This window comes from Odocoileus virginianus, chromosome 21 (assembly GCF_023699985.2).
Source record: "Odocoileus virginianus isolate 20LAN1187 ecotype Illinois chromosome 21, Ovbor_1.2, whole genome shotgun sequence".
Taxonomy (NCBI): domain Eukaryota; kingdom Metazoa; phylum Chordata; class Mammalia; order Artiodactyla; family Cervidae; genus Odocoileus; species Odocoileus virginianus.
Window position 1 is genome coordinate 32,873,239 of NC_069694.1, and position 20,129 is coordinate 32,893,367.

The following is a 20,129-nucleotide window of genomic DNA, read 5'->3' on the forward strand; positions in this document are numbered from 1 at the left end:
TTATTTCTTCACCTTGCTTTTTCTCATTCTGCAAATTCATCAAAAAAAAAAGAGCACCTTGTATTGCTCTAACAGATTCTTTTTAATGTTTCTATAATGTTTTATGACAGGAATACACAATTTTTCCATGGCTGATAAGCATTACAACTGTTTCCAATTTGCTGCCACAATAAGCAATGATGCACTGAATATACCTATATGTTAATCTGAAATTTTTATTTCTCTTGGATATATTCTTGGGAATGGAACTGATGGGCCAATAGTCATCTGTATTATCTTCCTTTTTTTTTCTTTTAACCATTCCCACTCCCCCCAGCCCTATCCCCAAATACCTGATAACTGAAGGTCATTAAAAGTCTATAATCTATATTTTCCTTAATTTGAATAGATGTTACTTTTGACAAAGTCTATAACATTTTCCATTTCCACTAGTGATGTGTGAAAATATACTTTTCAATGCATCTCCATCAGCAATACACATCTGTAAAATGTTGCCAAACCAAGTGATATAAAGTACTAGCCTTTATGATCTTATTTTCTTTTGCACTTACTTATCTACTCACAAAGTTGTGTTTTTTTATATGCTTGTTGGACATTTATATCTGTTCCATTTTGAACTGCCTCTTCAGATGCTTTATCTATTTTTCTCTTGCTTTTCTTGGTCTTTGCTAGAATAAAGGATGCTTATTTAGAGAAGCACCTGTATATTCATAAATATTAACTTTGGCCCCTGTGTTCTACTTTTTTTTTTTGCAAATCTATTTCCAATCTGTGTATATGTGTCTTTCGATATACAACAGTGTTTACAAAATGTTTTGTGCTAAAAAGTATGCATAACTTATATATTTCTTGGATTTCATATCACATGGTTAAATAGTCCTTCCTAACTTATGTTGTATATTCTCCTCTGGTTTTTATTGCAGGGCTTTGTAATTTTATTTTGAACTATTTAGTACAAATGGAAAATATTTTTATTTGGAGTTAAAAAAAAGTTATGATTTGATTCTCTTCCAAACAGATAGTTTATTATGCCAATAACATTCATTAATATGTTGACCAACATTTTAGAAAGACAACCCAGAACACAGCTACACCAGACAAAAAAAGTCATTATAATTTAATGTGTGGTAAATTATTATGTTATTACTTTAGCATAAAACATTAAATAGGAATGTATTGATATTGTATATATTTAAATTATGTGTTAGTCTATATTATTCATCTCATCACATAATGCTATTAGTGAAACAAGGCAATAATAGGGTTAGTTAACTGTCAGAGTAATAACTGATAGTGGTTCAAATAATAAAAGTGCCCAAAGTATAATAATATTTTAGTAAGGTGTCTTTTTGTCCTCTGATAAAGTTATTTTTACTCTTTTTAAACTCTGTGTTAGATATTTAAATTTTATAGGCTATATTGAAGACATATAAATATAAAACTTTTTCAAAAGGGAACGTGACTAAAATAGGACTAATTTAACAGACATTAACTGTATTTAATAATAAATAATAGAGACATGTTTCTTTCTGTCCCATAATATGGTAGGATAATTTTACTCTCTCTGTTTCCTTTTTCAATAATTCTTCTCTGAAGTGCCTGCAATCTGCAGAACATCCTTCTTGTCTTTTATATAGTGATAAAACTGAACATAGTCAAATATCAAATTTACTTTGACTTGAAACTTTGCTCTTATCAAGCCCATATAACACTGATTCTAGTATCATTCCTGTGGGATGACATCAAGCTCAATAAGCTCTTAGAGGAAGTATTTGGGCAGGAAATAGGGGTTTACTTATTATCAATAGCAGGTATTTCAATGCGGAGGAATTTATTTCCCACTCTCCAAAAAGATACACATACTTTTTTTTGTTTTACTGGAGTATAATTGCTTTTCAGTGTTGTGTTAGCTTCTCCCATACAACAAAGTGCGTTAGCTACGTGTGTACAAATATCCCCACCCTCTTGGGCCTCCCTTCCAACCCGACCGCCGTACCACCCCCTACATAGTCACAGAGCGCCAAGCTGGGCTGCCTGTACTATTCAGCAGTTTCCCACTCACCGTGCATTTCACACGTGCTAGTGTATAGTTGGCAATGCCACTCTCTAAATTCGTCCCACTGTCCCCTGCCCACTCTGTCCACATGTCTGTGCCCATACACTTTGATTCTACAAGCTTGTTTTTAAAGATTTGCCTTTTGTCAATCATAGTTCTGCATCTATAAATTCATCACATAGGCTAGTATGCCCAAGATAGCCATCATTTTTAAAGACTTTAAAGCACATTGCATGTCCTCATAAGCTAATGCTTGCTTTCTTAGGAAAATGGTTTTAAAACAGAGATAATTTGAATTTGAGAAATCAATACTGGAACCTGAGAAGTTACACTTTTAGTAAAGAAGTTGAGTAAGTCCGGTCTAACTCAGTTTCCTTTTCTGGTGACTTTTTTGGGAGAGGGAAGTTAGAGTAGTTTTAGGAGGAAATAGAGTAGTCTTATTTCAAAAAAAAAAAAAGTGTTATTTTTTTGCCATGAGATTTTGTCATAATCTACACATAAAATTGAAAAACTGAGTTGTGTTTAATTCATCCTTTCCCAGGTATCTGATGGTTTCGTCAAAATCATCAAACAAGTTTGGAAAACAGCATATAAAGTTCTGTTTACTGTTCTCGTTTTCCCCACTGACATCCTCAGTGTGTTTCCAAATTAATGAAAGACATTCTTCTTGTCCCACACTTTGAAAATGTGATTTTAAGGTAATCCACACTCTCACCTTTAATAGCTCTCTTTTAGGCATATGTTTATGGAGGCCATATCCTTCCATTTCTATTAAATAAAAGCTATCATTAAGTGTCTCTTCACAGTTTGAGGAAGCAAAAAGAACCAAAATGTTTCATTATGAAAGCTTCAGTATCACCTGTCAGCAAATCATGCCCATTTTTATAGAGTTGCTTACAAAGTATATAGACCATTTTGCAGATAAGATCTTTTCACTGTCCTTAATAAGAAGTTTATCCACTGAATAGAATTTGCCAAAATTTTCATTTGATATATTTGCATAATTTGCAGAAAGATGATTAAAGTCTCTGTATTTGGACAAGGTATCAGTAGATTCTAGTTTTGTGCTTTCTGTAGCTTAGTAAAATCTTCACAGAAATCAAGAATATGATTTGACACCATCTTTTTAAAATTAAAGTCTCTAAGAACAGGAGGGATCATTTTTCATTGCCAATGGGTGACATAGAGTTTTCTTGTAAAAAATGTGATCAGTCAGGTAAAATCTGAAAGAATTAGGTCTACACTGTAAAGAACTAACTCATCCATTATCAACATTTCCTCCTTTTGTTTTCCCATAGTACATTCACTTGAAACCTCAGAATTGGGAAAAATAGCTTTACTTGGTTTCACAGAGCTATCAGGGGAGCAATACAATGAAGTATGTTTGTTCATGCGGTGTGCCCAAACCATTTCAGCAGCTGCTATTTTCAACTGAACATTGGTGTCTTTGGGGAGACACAAAAACTTTTGATCGATTTAGAAATATTGCATGTCTCATCCCCAACTTGTGAAATTCAGTCTCCCTGTTGTGTGCCTTCACATTTCCTTTTCCATCGTAATTAATTCCAAATGCTTTTCTGCATATTACATAGTTGTGTGCTGTTTTGCTTATTTTCCTCCCTAATTCAATTATTTGTGTCCTGCCCTCTGTAATAAGACAGCCTAGGCTTCATTTAGGCTTCTTTTTCATTGATGTTTGGGGTCAGGTGGGATTAGTATTAAAATCATTCTCATTTTCATCATCTGAGCTCTTAAAAAATGATCACAGGATTCACAGTGTTAAAACTATTAGCATCATCTTGATAATACCAAGAATAACAGTCAATCCACAGGTGAAGGACTGTTAACACTCATGATTACAATGCACTTAAATTGCACACTTAAGTCTTAGTATTCACATTGATACAAGATTGGTGATTCATTATTATCATGAACAGTAAGTTGCGAACATCCACAGTTGGGAGGAAAATAGTGACAGCAGCTGCAGAAGGCAAATAATGTCTGTCATAGTCATCTGCTACAATCATAGTAGTTTGCAACCCCTATCTTTTAAGCTGCTGTATGGATTTTGTACTTTTCCCCAAATCTCCTGTACTCACTACCAAAAGCCTGGACTTTTTGTCTCCCAAGATGGCTTCCCTTGACTTAAAATTTTCATTGCTACAACTGAAGCGTCTCAGGTGATCTGGGACAGTTGTCACCCTAAGTTAATCCATTTGAGCTTGCAGGACATTCATGAGCACTTTCTCTTTCAATTCATCTGTTCAGTTTTTTGGTTGAAAAATTGAGGTTTGTTTGTAGTCACATAAATCTTTTCAGACTCACAGGTTGAATTTTGTCAAGTGCTCTTTTTATTCTTCTTTTAAAATTGGAAACTTTCTGTCACCACAGTGTTATTTCCCCCTAATGTGTTCTTCTTGTTCAGCTTCATCTTTCCCTATCTGTGCTGTTCACTTCACTATACAAAGTTATTTTTCTTTGTCAGTTCATGGGGACTCAGGTTGGATTGTTGGATTATCGTAGGTATTGGCAGTCAGCTTGCTAACTGCAGAAGGTGAAATGTCCTCTCTCCTCACAGGCCAGCAATAGAGAAGAGAGTGATTCACAAATCCTTCTTCTAAGGCACCTGGAAGAGGCAGTGGATTCACCAGTCTCCTGTTCTGTCCCAGGCTCCAAGACTGGGGGGGTCTCTGCCAATCCACTTGACTCCTTCCTGACCAGTTTAAAGGCAATGGAGCAGATATATTCATGAGGGCAAATATTTAAGGAAGAGGACAGGAGAAATCAAGGACCCCAGATCTCTGTGAATCAAGTGTTCTCTGAAACTTAGTTTCTTCATTGCCTTCCCTAGAGGTTCCACTGGTTTTCTCAGGCACTCACCCAGCCTGAAGAGGAGAATTACCAGCTCTTCTTCACACACAATTATCTAGAACCCCAAGCCCTACTAGCCTTCTATCTTCCGACTCGAGCAGCCATTGGTTTCAGGAGGAAGCTGTCACTGATGGGAAGGAAACTGGGTTTAGTTTTCACATTCTCAGAACACTTCAAAACACCATTAAAAAAAAAAAAATCTAGTAACCTCAAAAAAGAAAAGCAAAAGAGTGAGAAGTAGACTTACTGCTTCTTTTCTAGGTTAAACAAGATGTTTTACTAATAAGCTGATATTTACTTTAAACATATTCATATCTTTCTTGTGAACATTTGTACCATGTGATGACTATTTTGGAGCACAAATTCAAATTTCAAAATAACACAAGAGAAAATATAGTAGGCCAACAATTAAGGCAGTAAACAAAACCATATATATTTTAAAAGTCAGTGTCGAGTGCTAAAATATGGAGTTGAGCATGATTTATTGTGCTGGATAAATTCAGAAGAACTGATGAATGATGTTAAATTATTAATTTGCCCAAAGTGGGAGAGGCCACCACCTAGAACCATATGTCATAAATATTAAAGCTACCCCATCTAAAGGACTTCTGTGGGTAATGAATTATAAGGACCACTATAGATCAATTCTGGGTTAATCATAACTCTTTGTGCCTGTAATTCACAATCATTTTATCCCCCAACAACCATGAGTTTAAATTGTAAAGAAGTTAGCAGCTTAGAGCGCAAAAGTAGCATTTATTTCTCCCACATTGTTCTCAGGCCTTTTAATTTTTATTTCATGGCAAAAATAATAAAGTTCCAGCCTGCAGCCTTTATTTTAATTATGAAAAGCCCTGCTTCTGTTTCAATCCTGAAAATCAGAAATGCTTACATAGCAGTAGTCACAAAACCAACAGGCTTAAGGGGTCTGGAATCATAGAAACCAGATTATTTTCATTCATTCCAGTGGTTTTAACAATTAAGCAACCTGTTTTTTAAAAGCTCGAATTTTGTTCATCTTAATAGTATGATCACAAAGAAATTGCATTCTTTCCATGGCTCTCTCTGGCTACATACTATGTTGCATTATTTTTATTTATGTAAATACTATTTCTCCAACTAGATAGGCTGTGCTTTGAAGACAAAGGCTGCTATCTCTCAAATGTTTTTGCATTCCTATGACAAATATCTCCTGGGAATTTATCTTTAATGTAGTGAAAAAAGCAAAGAAGGTGGCCTTGAGCTTCAAGTTCCAAATCTACCACAAATAATTGCTACAAGTTACAGCAAGTTTTCTTACCACATCTGTGAATTAGGTATCATATCAGCTGCCTCACAGTATTGCAAAGAACAAATTTATGTGTAAAGGTATTTTTCAGCATGAAAAAAAAGCTTTCTAAATGTTAGCGATTTTCTATGGCCATACCACCCTGAACATGCCCAATATCATCTAAATGTTAGCCGTTATCATGAGGAAGAAGCAGAGGAGAGAGGGAAGATATTCCTTCTTCAGTAAAGGGAATTCTTATCTTCCACTCGGGTTTAAATGTCATCTTTCCATAATTATTTCCACTGAATGTTTTTTTAATAAAAAGGGATCATCATCACTGTCCCTCTGTAGCTATAGATTTTGAAGTGAACTTTGAAGGAATTTGATAGATTAAAGATTTATGTGAGAAAGGATATAGTGTCCTAATCAAAACCAAGGTAATTGGGGTAACAAGTGGTGATAAGTGTGTTAGCTTGCAGCTTGGATTCCTGCAGTTATTGCAGGAGAATGCTGCCGAATAAACTGAAAAGTGCTTTCAGCATTAGGTCATGATGGAGATATGGGTACAGAGACATTCAGGGCAAGGGCATTCTACAGAGGACCAGAAATATGCCATAATCCACAACACGGTGGAGAGCACAGGTGTAGGTTTTACTAAAAATAATTTTCCGACTCTTCACTTTACATGGCAAGAAATGCAAATATTTGAGAAAATAACATTAAATGTTTATAGTTCTTCACCTGACACATAGAAAGTTCCAGAAAACTGGAAGGTTAAAAGAGTGTGCATGAATAAGAAATGGTCACCAAAGAGTATCTCTGTTCAGTCAGTTAAGCATAAAAGATACAGAACTACAATATTTGGGGTTTTCTTGTAGTTACCATAATATTTGAGCAAATTGTCCTGATTTCCCCAGTGACAATTAAGTTCCCCTTGCTTTAAACCACTTTAGCACTTCAAGCTTCTTCTCTGGTACTTACCACAACATACTTTGTGTTACAGCGATTTAGTGCTTGATTTATCTCCACTACTGAATTGTAAACGGCTTGAGGGCAGAGGCCCAAAGCTTACTCATGTTTACATCCCCTACAGATCCCTTCAGGATCTTAAAAGTAATGCATATCCATTCATCTGTCCACGGACATCTAGGTTGTTTCCATGTCCTAGCTATTGTAAAAAGCGCTGCAATGAACATTGGGGTGCATACACACATCTCTTTCAGTTATGGTTTTCTCAGGGTGTATGCCCAGTAATGGGATTGTGGGGTCATATGGTAGTAGTTCTATTCCAAGTTTTTTTTAAGAAATATCCATACTGTTTTCCATAGTAGCTGGATCAATTCCCAATTACAGTGCAAAAGGGTTCCCTAGATTAATAGATACAGAAGTTGTGGTACATATATATATATATAATGGATTATTACTCAGCTATAAAAAAAGAACGTATTTTAGTCAGTCTTAATGAGGCGGATGAACCAAGAGCCTATTATACACGGTGAAGTAAGTCAGAAAGAGAAAGACAAATATTGTATATTAATGTGTACCTATGGAATCTAGAAAGATGTTACTGTTGAATTTATTTGCAGGGCAGTAATGGAGACACAGACATAGAGAACGTGTGGACACAGTGAGGGAAGGGGAGGGTGGGATGAATTGAGAGAGTAGCTTGAAAACATATACATTACCGAATGTAAAACAGATAGCCAGTGGGAATTTGCTCTGTGACAAACTGCAGGGGGTGGGATGGGGCGGAAGATGAGAGGGAGGGTCGAGAGGGAGGGGACATACGTGTACCTACCTGTGCTGACTCATGTTGATGGATGGCAGAAACAAGCACAATATTGTAAAGCAATTATCCTCCAATAAAAAAAATTATTTAAGAGTAATACATAATTATTAGTAAAATGAAATTCAAAGAAAGATTTCTGTAGAAATATTGTAGAAGTGGAACAAAACCTAGCTTCTAGCGTGATCTCAGTACTGAGAAATCCATCACAAGCTTTTGGCATATCAGCCCTATTATGAGGACACAGGTGCTGAGTATCAATAGCTACCATTGTCTGTCAATCACTACAGCATTCTAGGGACCAGGAAATAATAATATTGCAGGTAGATGCCACTTTGGATCCCTTTCCTTTTTTACAAACAAGGCCTGAAATATGTTGACATGGATACACTTTTGCCCTCTGGTTTAACCTGTATAAATTACTCTGCTAGCATGGAATTCACTGGAAAATAGTGACCCATAGTTTAGCTGCTTATCCAAACATGACCTCAACAACAAAGACTAGTTGAAAATTTTTTAATAATACCCATCACCTATTCAGATGACTTGAAAATCCCCATTCCAAACCTTCAATTATTATTCTGTTAAAAAGTGATTTTAGGTTTTGTTGATGAATATTTTCTAGATAGTTTTAATTTAATGGTTAAAAATCATGTAAAGGACAGTGATTGTATGTTTCAGTAGATGAAAAAGGCCAGGGATATTTTTAAAAGCTAAAATAGTTTGGGTTACTATGCAACATTTCAAGGGCCTTGCTGTAGGCTATAATCATACTGTTTTAATGGTTCTCTTTTTAAAATGCATTCATAATGCTTTGTAACATTAGAATCACTAGAAGCATGCATATAATGGCAATGATAATGTTACTGTACATTTAAATGGAGCTCTACAGTTCACAAAGCAGGAACAGCAATGCTAGAACACTTTTCTAATAGCAAAGCAGTATGTCTCCAACTGGGGAGTTCCCTGGATGGTTGTAAAGAAGCTGCAAGGGGATCCAGGAGGAAAGAGTAGCTGTTTGAAATGGAGGAAAGTAGCAAAAATCAAAGTAGGTTGCTAGAGGAGGCTTCAAGGCCACTGCTATCTCTCTTGTAAGTATAGACCCAGAAAGTTAAAATGACAGATATAAAAGTTGGTGATGAAGGGAAACAAAATAAACCACCCCAAATATGCAACACTGACATATTATTTTGAACTGCAGACACTTGAAAAACAGCAAATGCAGGGAAAGGCTTTCTCTGAACTGCTTTTATTTGCCTAAAGATAAATCTTCCAAAAGGAACTTAATCGTCATAAATTCTGTCCCTGGGAGTTTCATCATCCAAGGAATATTGACTCATCACAGAAGAGACTGGAAGTCAACACCATACAACTTTGTCACCAACTATACTACCCTTCTATTCTTCTAAAGGTCTTTGCTAAAAATCATTTGTGTCTGTGCCTAGTCACTCAGTTGTGTCTGACTCTTTGCAACCCCTTAGACTGTAGCCAGCCAGGCAAGAATACTGGAGTGGGTTGCCCTGTCCACCTCTAGGGAATCTTCCTAACCCAGGGATTGAACCCAGGTCTCCCACATTACAGGCAGATTCCTTTTACCGTCTGAGCCACTGGAAGCCCAAGGAGGAGAGGATCTTCCAACCCAGGAATCAAACTGGAGTCTGCTGTGTCTCCTGCACTGCAGACAGATTCTTTACTTTCCCCAAAATGGCCGTAACCCCCTCCCATTCCCTATTTACATAGTATTGCATCCTGAATTCCAACTTCTCTGAGCTACTCAATTTTCCCTGGGTATCTCCCTTGTATGCATAAGGCACACATGTTGATAAACTTCTGTTTTTCTCTTCTTAATCTTCCTTTCATTATAGAGGTCTCAGTTAAGAACTCCTTCCCTAGTGTAATTAATGCAAAAGATCAGAGATAGCAAGGACTTCGCGGTGACTATGCATATATGAGTAATCAATATAGAGGGAACTTAACCAAGTACTTCCCCCCTCCCATACTAATATTCCAAGAGTCTATCAGTTTTTATAATTATATCAAGCCTCAAGTTCAAAAATTCTTCCTGATTATATTACTCATTTTTTTCAAAACAATTTTATTTAAAAATTGTGGTGTTCATAAGATTGTCAACTATCAAGATTTTGTATCCCCAGGTCTCAAACACCAAATGTTCCAATGCAGTAAGTTTAGGGTTGGGTCTGGAGTTTGCATTTTTTAAGACAAGAAGCCTCTGGTAATTTTAATTCTAATAGCATCACATTTTGAGGAGCACTGACCCATAGTACCTGACATACTGCCTAGGGTACAGGAGATACTCCATGAATAGTTGCATTGACTTATTTATCTGTTTTGAGATCCCATGGTTTGGTTGGGATAATTCACTCCCAACAAAATTATCCACTGTGCACAGTAAACAGGTCTGAAGTTTTTAGACCATATTTCATGCAAAACTTTGTATTGAGTATCTGATATTAGCCTGATCTAAGAAAATATATATAAAGGCAGTATAGTTGTCCTTCAGTATTTGGAGAGGATTATTTCCAGGAATCCCAAAATCCAGGGTTCTTTGTATTCCTTCTATAAAATGATGTAATATTTGCATATAACTTACACATATCTTGCCATATACTTTAAGTCATTTCTAGATTGCTTTTCATACCTGATACAATATAAATACTATGTAAAAAGTTGCAAATGCAACATAAATACTATGTAAATAGTTGCAAGCATGCATCAAATTCAACCTCCAACTTAATCTGGGATTAATCTTTTTGGAACTTTCTGGAATTTTATTTTTTGAATGTTTTCTGTCCATAGTTGGGTGAATCCATGGGTGCAAAACCCATGGATATAGAGGACTAACTGAATTAAGATGGCTTTCCAGGTGGCTCAATGGCAAAGAAGCCACCTACCAATGCAGGAGCCAAAAGAGACGCAAGTTCAATCCCTGGGGTCTGGAAGGTCCCCTGGAGGAGGAAATGAAAACCCAATCCAGTGTTCTTTCCTGGAAAGTCCCACTGACAGAGGAGCCAGGTGGATTACAGTCCACAGGATCTCAAAGAACTAGACACTACTGAGCACACACACAACTGAGTTAAATATATTAAATGTTTACTTACATTTTCTTCCCCTATATTTATGTTTGGATGTCCCATTCCTTTTCCAATGTAAGATTTTTCTAGTTTTGTGGATTCTTAAAATTTTGGTTCTTTGTTCATTTTAATTAATGTATTGCACTATAAGAATTTATTTTGTATATAATGTGACTGCAGTCATGAAATTAAAAGACGCTGCTTGGAAGAAAAGCTATGACAAAACTAGACAGCATATTAAAAAGCAGAGACATCACTTTGTTGACAAAGGCATCACTTTTTATACAGGACATCACTTTGTATAGTCAAAGCTATGGTTTTTCCAGTAGTCATGTACATGTGTGAGAGTTCGACCATAAAGAAGGCTGAGTACCAAAGAATTGATGCTTTCAAATCATGGTGCTGAAGAAGACTCTTGAGAGTCCCTTTGACTGCAAGAAGATCAAACCAGTCAATACTAAAGGAAAGTCAACTCTGAATATTCATTGGAAAGACTAATGCTGAAGCTGAAGCTCCAATACTTTGGCCACCTGATGCAAAAAGCTGGCTCATTACGAAAGACTCTGACAGTGGGAAAGATGGAAGGCAGAAGGAGAAGAGGATGACAGAAGACGAGATGTTTGTATGGCATCATTGATTAAATGGACATGAGTTTGAGCAAACTCCAGGAGATAGTGAAGGACAGGGAAGCCTGGCGTGCTGCAATTCACGGGGTCACAAAGAGTGAGACATGACCTGGGCTGCTGGGCAACAACTTGTACTCTCTAGGATTTTCTACACATATGGTCACATGATCTGCAAATAGAAATAATTGCACTTCTTCCTTTCAAATTTGTATATTTTTCTTTGTCTAATTACTCTAGCTAGAACTTCCAGTACTATATTGAATAGAAGTGGTGAAAATGGATATCCTTACCTGTTATCTTCACAGATGCTAGAGGGAAATAGGGCTGCTTCTAGGACTGCAGCCAGGACCACAGTGGGCCAGCAGGCCACTGGGGTACATGCCTCCCTCTGAAAGCATCCTACATCAGCCTTACACTCTGCCTGAGTTTTTCAGCCTGGGTCCCAAGCCTCCCACAAATACACTTTTGTTTATGGATGGCTACTACATTGATATTTTTCTAGGGATGTGAAGGCCCTGGTGGCTCAGATGAAAAGAACCCTACAATGCAGGAGACCCAGGTTCTATCCCTAGGTTGGGAAAATCCCCTAGAGAAGGGAATGACTACCAACTCCAGTATTCTTACCTGGAAAATTCCATGAACAGAGAAGCCTGGCAGGCTACAGTCCTTGGGGTTCCAAAGAGTTGAACACAACAGAGCATCTAACACACTTGAAGTGGGGGGACCTCCTGTTCACCCATTTTGCTAACATCATTCCCTCTCCCTATACTTATATTTTTTTTCTTTTTCCCTTATCATATTTACCAAAATATTGCTTTCCCCTCAAATAAGTAAATAAGCAAACAAGCAACTAAACACACTGAATATTTGATTTAATTATTAGTTCCATCTATTTTATAAATTAAGTTTCATGTTATATATAATAATTTTCCACATTAACTTTATTAAGATCTGTTTTTATTTTTGTTAAACTTATGTGATTACTAATGGGAAAAGGGATAATCACTGAAAGATATTATAAACAACCCAGAAGAAATCATGTTCCCTACATGGTGATAGAGAAGGTTGTATAATTTTTATCCTCATTGCAGCACCTACCAAATTTGACTACAACATTACCATAGGTCACATTTGACAACAGATTAACTTAGAAGGACATAGGACAAGAAATCTTGCCAGCCAGGCAGTGTTAGTTATTTTTCTTAAATATGAGTTGTACTTACAGAATTCATTTAGAGTACAGGTCACAGACAGGAAGATAATACCCATGTTGGGTAGTGCAAAAGACGACGTGGCTTAGAAGCCTAATAATCTGAAGGAACCAATATCTCTTATAACAACTCCAAAAACAAGCACAATTTCCAGGGTCCTGAAAAACACAAGGCCAGCTGTATAAGAATTACTGCACTCAAAGAAGATCAAAGACATGGCTTCCTTCCCTGCATTTACTGTTCTCCCAATTCAGATGACATTTACTACTCAGGGGTCATTTTACTATAAGCCGTGTGCCTGGAAACATAGTTAACATTCCAACTTCATTGCATTTCCAAGAGAACAGAGCTATAAATTACCCAAAAGTCAAATTCTCATTCAGAATACGTGTTTAGTTTGAAATATTGGCCCTATTATTGTTCACACTGTTAAATGTATGGCAATTTAACATTTTTTTATCTTGTCTATATGACTAAATTCCAACCTTAAACCTTTTTCCTCTCGTGTTCTTCATATTTGCACAGGTGAAATATGGAAATTATGCTTTTGTATGGGATGCAGCTGTATTGGAATATGTGGCAATCAATGACCCAGATTGTTCCTTTTATACCATTGGGAATACTGTTGCTGATCGCGGATATGGAATTGCATTACAGCATGGCAGTCCTTACCGGGATGTTTTTTCACAAAGGTAAGATTTGTGTGCAGTTCCAATAAGAAGAGAGAAAATATAGAAAAAGAAAATTCACTTGGTTATTCCATTTAGTTTATTACATTTTGTTTTCTTTGTTTGGAAAACCACAATAAACAATAGCATAAAAGGGAAGTTATGAATGGTTGTACAATAAAACGTTCATTTCCTAAAGCATGTACTAAAGTATTATTTTTCCCATTAAAAGAGAAAAGTTATTGCTGCATATAACTAGTTATTCTCAAAAAATTGATACAGAAAATAAAATAAAAATGTAATTGAGTTTAGTCTCTGAATTTTTAGGGACTAAATATGTCATAAAGTAAGCAAAATTAATTCATTTCTAAAAACTGCCAAAGCGTAAAGTAAACTTCAGGACCAAGTTAAAATTCTGAAGTACATACTGATAGGGATGTTTCCATCTCAGTTTTGCAAAGGGAAAACGTGGGAATTTTAATCTTGTCATTTGCTGTCAAAGCACACATGAGACTTTGTCATGGAAATTTAGGAGTCAATTTATTAAGAAGTTATATTCATCCTGAAATCAGAATTTTCTATGTTATTTAAGAAAGAAGATTTTAAAATGTATATTTTGGATTAACAATGTAGATGAAAGCATTGGACCTGAAAGCTGTTTTAAAAATCATTGCATTTTATTTTATCTACTACCAAACAAGCTTGAACCTAAAAGAGTGTAATACCTTTCAGGTAGAAATATGTTCCATTTGACACTGATAGTTCGTTTGGTTTATTACTAGATATTCTTTAGGTAAAAGACAGATAAAAGAGAGCAGTACTGAGTAGTATTCTAGTACTAAGGCCCCAAATTTGAGTGATATTCCCCCAAATTTCCAAGATAACAAAAAGCCAGGTATTTTGTGTTTAACAAAACAAGTCAGTAGTTCAAATATTTGTTGTGATTCTTCTGTTAGCTACTAAAAACCTAGAAGTCTCTCCTTATCAGCAAATGAGGATGTTAAATCAAGTCAAAGGTCCTACATTAGTCACCTTTTCTGTGTGGCAAACAACCCAAAGTACCAATGACTTGAAAAAAGCTATTTCTCATTCATGGAACATAAGGGCTGGGATTTGGCTGAAGTCTGCTGTGAGTTGTGGGTCAACTGCAGGTCCCTGCACGGCTTCTTGTCCCAGGGACCAGGCCAGAGAAGCAGTCCTATCTGGGATAAGCTGTTTTCATTTCAAAGAGAATTTGTGAAAGAGGCCAGCAGAACCCTGGCGCCTCCTGTGCTTCTTGCATGGGTGTGGCATACATCACCTCTGCTCATAGACCACTAACTAAAAAGAGTTTCATGGCCAAGCTCCGAACAATAATATAACTTATTAATCGTCCCTCTGGGGACCATTTTAAGTGTAAGATAATCAAAATATACATAAATTGGCAAGTAACATATTAAGGTACAAATGAAGTTTATCAATTAAAGCATATTTTATGATGAGTATGTTCTAGGGGAATCTACTTGAAAATCACTTGTGGTCTCAGTTCAGTTCAGTTGCTCAGTCGTGTCTTGACTCTTTGTGACCCCACGGACTGCAGGCATGTCAGGCTGCCCTGTCCATCACCAACTCCCAGAGCTTGCTCAAACTCATGTCCATCGAGTTGGTGTTGACATCCAACCATCTCCTCCAGCCTTCAATCTTTCCCAGCATCAGGGTCTTTTCCAGTGAGTCAGTTCTTCTCATCAGGTGGCCAAAGTATTAGAGTTTCAGCTTCAGCATCAGTCCTTCCAGTGAACATTCAGGACTGATTTCCTTTTGGATGGACTAGCCGGATCTCATTGCAGTCCAAAAGACTCTCGAGAGTCTTCTGCAACACCATAACTCAAAAGCATCAATTCTTTGGCGCTCAGCTTTCTTTATGGTCCAACTCTCACATCCATATGTGACTAGTAGAAAAACCATAGTTTTGACTAGACAGACCTTTTTTGGCAAAGTGATGTCTCTGCTTTTGAGTATGCTGTCCAGGTTTGTCATAACTTTACTTCCAAGGAGCAAGCATGTTAATTTCATGACTGTAGTCACCATCTGCAGTGATTTTGGAGCCCAAGAAGATAAAGTCTGACACTGTTTCCACTGTTTCCCCATCTATTTGCCATGAAATGATGGGACCAGATGCCATGATCTTCATTTTCTAGCTGAAGAAAAAAGACCTGTGCATATGAAACAATGAACAACACAGACATTTCTATCAACATTTACTGACATTTATCAGTATTGCTTATTTATACTGGGTTAAATTGTGTAGTTGAGATACTGAAAAAATTGAATTCCATACAGAGTAAAGAGTTAATCCAAGGAAATAAGAATGAAAACTCTTCAAAGGATGTGAACCTTGGACTTGACCTTGGAAGAATAGTAGAAAATAATTATGCTGAAGGAAAAAAATAGGGAATTCTTGGGGAAACAATGAAAACAACAGAACAGAAGTGGGAGAGATCAGAATGTATTGGGTAACAATAAAGACATCAAGTTAATCTGAAAGAAAATTTGAAGTTTAGAATTCATATTGTAGGCTCCAAGCTGCTACAAGAACCTATTGTTCATTCTGGATCCCAGGAGTGAAATGGTGATGATCGTATTTAAGGGAAAGTTAATCTAGTTTTGATGTGAAGGATGGATTTCAGCAAAGACTAAAACAAACCAGGATGCATAAGGTAATGAAGTCTGATCTAGAATGGGGTCAAGAGAATTGAGGAGGAAGGTCCAAGTAGAAGAGATGCTTCTGATCAAAGAGGCACACCATTATTTCTAATAAATATAGAAGAGAGAATGGAAAGCAAAAGGGAATGAAGGGGATGCCAGGGTTTTATGGTATAAGGCCAGCAGAAAAGTTTAAGGGATGCTAAATATGAACCAGATCTTCAAGAAAAGGATTGTTTACTCATTAGTTGCAGTTAATTGGCCTTTTCTTCACTATAGATATTTTTTGTTTCTATAGTTGATTTCTAGGTCTTTTATGCAAAAAAAAATGAAGCCAATAAAATCACTACACAAACATAATAGCAATTAAAGAAATATTTAATCAATCACACCAAGTGTTCCATTTCTTACTCTCCCTGTGGCATTTTACCTTATGGAGATTTTAATTCTGAGTCAATATGTTTCAGTGATCTACTAGAAAACAATATTGAGCATTGAGCATTATTTTTCCTTTGTTTGATTTGCACTATGGATGCTGACAGTTTAAATTGTCTTTTTCTGGGGGGCTCCTTAATAATGACACTCTGCATCCTGGTTACCTGGACATCTGGAAGAAGAGAGAGCCAGGAAAGAAACATAATCTGGCTTCCCCTCTCTACACACATACCATGTTAAGCTATCACCCAAACTCTCTCCTTGAACCCAGAAAACCTCTAAATTCATTCCCTGTGACTCTAGCCATTAGGGAAAAGAGAACTCCTTTTTATTAACTGATTTAAAAGTTATAAAGACCATCACACTTAATAATTGTGTTATCCTTACCAATTATTATAAATAGTTTTAATACAGCAACTTATCCTGGACTACTGATTAGACTGGATCACTGATTGCTCATGTGACTATATTCAATGAAATAATAATATTCACAGTGATTTTTAATAAGTAAATACTAATTAGTTCTCAGGCGACTATGCTCCTGAACCACAGATATAAGATATAAAGTACTTTAATATGTAATAAATATAAATATCTAAAATAAATATTATATAGTGCTTTAGTAACTATATTTGTTGTCTGCTATCTGCCCAATATCTTATATACTTATACATTTTAATGACTTCAGACCAATCACATGAATGTTGTGTATTTGTTTATTACATACTTAACATATTAGTGCACAACGGTTGGTCTACAGGTACATACACTGAGTGAATGAGCCTGAAGTTGGCAAGCATCATCTTAGGCACCAGCATCATGGGTTGTAGTGACACGCTCACTTGTACAGTTGCATGTGAGTAGACATGAAGAGGACCAGTAAGTGCTACAATAGATGACTGTAGATTTGGATAGAAGAATTTTGTTTCCTGTTGTTGTACGACAGTCGCTAAGTCATATCCAACTCTTTGCAACCCCATGGCCTGCAGGACACCAGGCTTCCCTGTCCTTCACTATCTCCCAGAGTTTACTTAAACTCATGTCCATTGAGTCGGTGATGCTATCCAACCATCTCATCTTTATAGCCCCCTTCTCCTGCCTTCAATCTTTCCCACCATCAAGGTCTTTTTCGACGAGTTGGCTCTTCACATGAAGTGGTTTCAGCTCCAGTACTTCGGAGTACAAATACTAGGTAACTTGGAAGCAGAAGTTATTTATATATCTCACCAAATATATGGATCAGAGTACTAGTGTGGCCAGGAATGTTTGTAATGATTTCTCTGAAACTATTTGTGCATCAAATGTCTTGTGTGGCCTTTGTCTTATAATAGTTCTTAGTGTAAGAAAATCATCAAAAGTTGTTACATTAAAGATATTTAAGAATGGAAGAGAACTGAATTTTTCACTGATATCATTATGCAATTAATTAAATTAATTCCAGTGTATCTTAGAAACTTAATTAGTCACAAGGCTAAAAAGATAACAAAAAATATTTACTGAGGGTTTAGTACAAGTGCACCTCTGTTTTCAAGCCTTAGAGGGTGTCAAGGAGTCCCTTTTTGCCTCTTGGCTACTAATCCTTAACTTTGGGAATAGAACCATCTACTGGCACAAAAACAAGGACATATTTCAAAGTACATCGAGAATGATTTTGTTGAATTCATGGATAGTGGCAAAGATGCATAAGCAATATCTCAACCATGTCACAGAGTTTCAGAATTTTTAGAAATGGAATGAGCAGTAGTTCCCTTTTCACCAGGGTTGTAACTATTCCAAAGGGGTACATGATTTGCTTGGAAACACAAAGAAATCAGTAAAACTGGCAATTGTTCGATTTTTTTTTTACTTCTGTGTTTAGTTTTCTGGTGATTATGCACTCTGTCTTCCCTTATCTTTCTGTTAAAAGCTTATAAAAATAATATAAAACATACTGTATAATGCTTACTGGGTACAAGACCCTGGTTCTTAAATGTAGCAATCTTTGAGGTAAATAATATTATTATCCTCATTTTATAGACACAGAAACTGAGATCACAAAGCTATTGGGTATTAGAACTGAGATTTAAATCCAGACAGTCTGGCTCCCAAATTGACATACAGTTTTAACCAACTGTGGTTTTTTGTTTGTTGTTTTCTTCTGTGACCCAGTATCTTTTTATTGAGCACAGATTAGATTTACAGGACAGGTTTTCCTTATCACATACTCTAATTTGTCAGACTAAAAGCTATGTTTTAAACAAACACTGAGAGATTGCTCTCTTATTCCTATCTTCCTCTCTCTCTTAGGGGCACAGAATAGATGAATCATAATCTTTGATTTATAATATATTTTCATTATTTGTCTATAATTGACTATTTTTGTTTCATTTTGAATTCCTTGGATATAGGCTTTTTCCTAGCACCTATCTCATGCCTACATAGAGTAAGCATTCATTAAATATTTGAGGAATGATTAAAAGACCTATCTAACTTTATGCTTAAAGATTATCCTATTTACTTGTAATCAAATAAATTGAATACCTATCCTTTGTGCTCACCTGATATTTAAAAGGTCTTCTATCTTCTCGTATCAAAATAATTTTCTATTTATCTTGATTTCTCCAATTTTTAATATAATGACTAATAAAAGTTGATAAGAAATAGCACGACTCCACCTTTCTTTCTAATTCCTACTGTAAGAAATTTTATGCTTCCATTTCCAAACGAAAGGTAGAAAATATTCCTTTAACTAGAAAGCATAGATCTGTAGTCCTTTTATTTTCCAACTTTCTAAGCACTTTGTTCCCTTTCCAGAAAGAGAAAAAAGCAACCTCCATTGATTGCCCATTAGCAGCTCCAGAATCAGTCACCAACTGGCTTAAAGCTCTGCACTCAGTTGGCTGGAAGGATATAACCAGAAGCCAAAGAGACAACTGTTTTCCCTTTTGACATACAAAATATATACAGTCCTTCTGCTCTGAGAGCAGCGGTGATATTCTCAAGATATTTCTGTTCCTCAGCTATTTAGTCATGTCTGACTCTCTGCGATCCACGGACTGCAGCACACCAGGCTTCCCTGTCATTCACTATCTCCCAGTTTGCTCAAATTCATGTCCATTGAGTCTGTGATGCCATTCAACCATCTCATCCTCTGTCATCCCCTTCTCCTCTTGCCCTCAATCTTTCCCAGAATCAGGGTCTTTTCCAGTGAGTCAGCTCCTCACATCAGGTGGCCAAAGTATTAGAGCTTCAGCATCAGTCCTTCCAGTGAATATTCAGGGTTGATCTCCTTGCTGTCCAAGGGACTCAAGAGTCTTCTCCAGCACCACAGTTCAAAAGCATCAATTCTTCAGCACTCAACCTGCTTTATAGTCCAACTCTCACACCCATACAAGACTACCAGAAAAACCATAGCTTTGACTATATAGACATTTGTCGGCAAAGTGGTATCTC

The 20,129-nt window shown here is 36.4% G+C and overlaps 1 protein-coding gene across 3 annotated transcripts in view; it reads left to right on the forward strand.

Moving 5' to 3' along the window:
- The window catches only part of GRID2 (glutamate ionotropic receptor delta type subunit 2), a 1,526,424-nt gene that overhangs the window by 1,327,404 nt on the left and 178,891 nt on the right, over positions 1-20,129 (forward strand). For all 3 annotated transcript variants that reach the window (XM_070452150.1, XM_070452151.1, XM_070452149.1), the window contains exon 14: positions 13,438-13,604. In XM_070452150.1, coding sequence (XP_070308251.1) covers positions 13,438-13,604 — 167 coding nt within the window. The remainder of the gene's footprint in view (positions 1-13,437; positions 13,605-20,129) is intronic.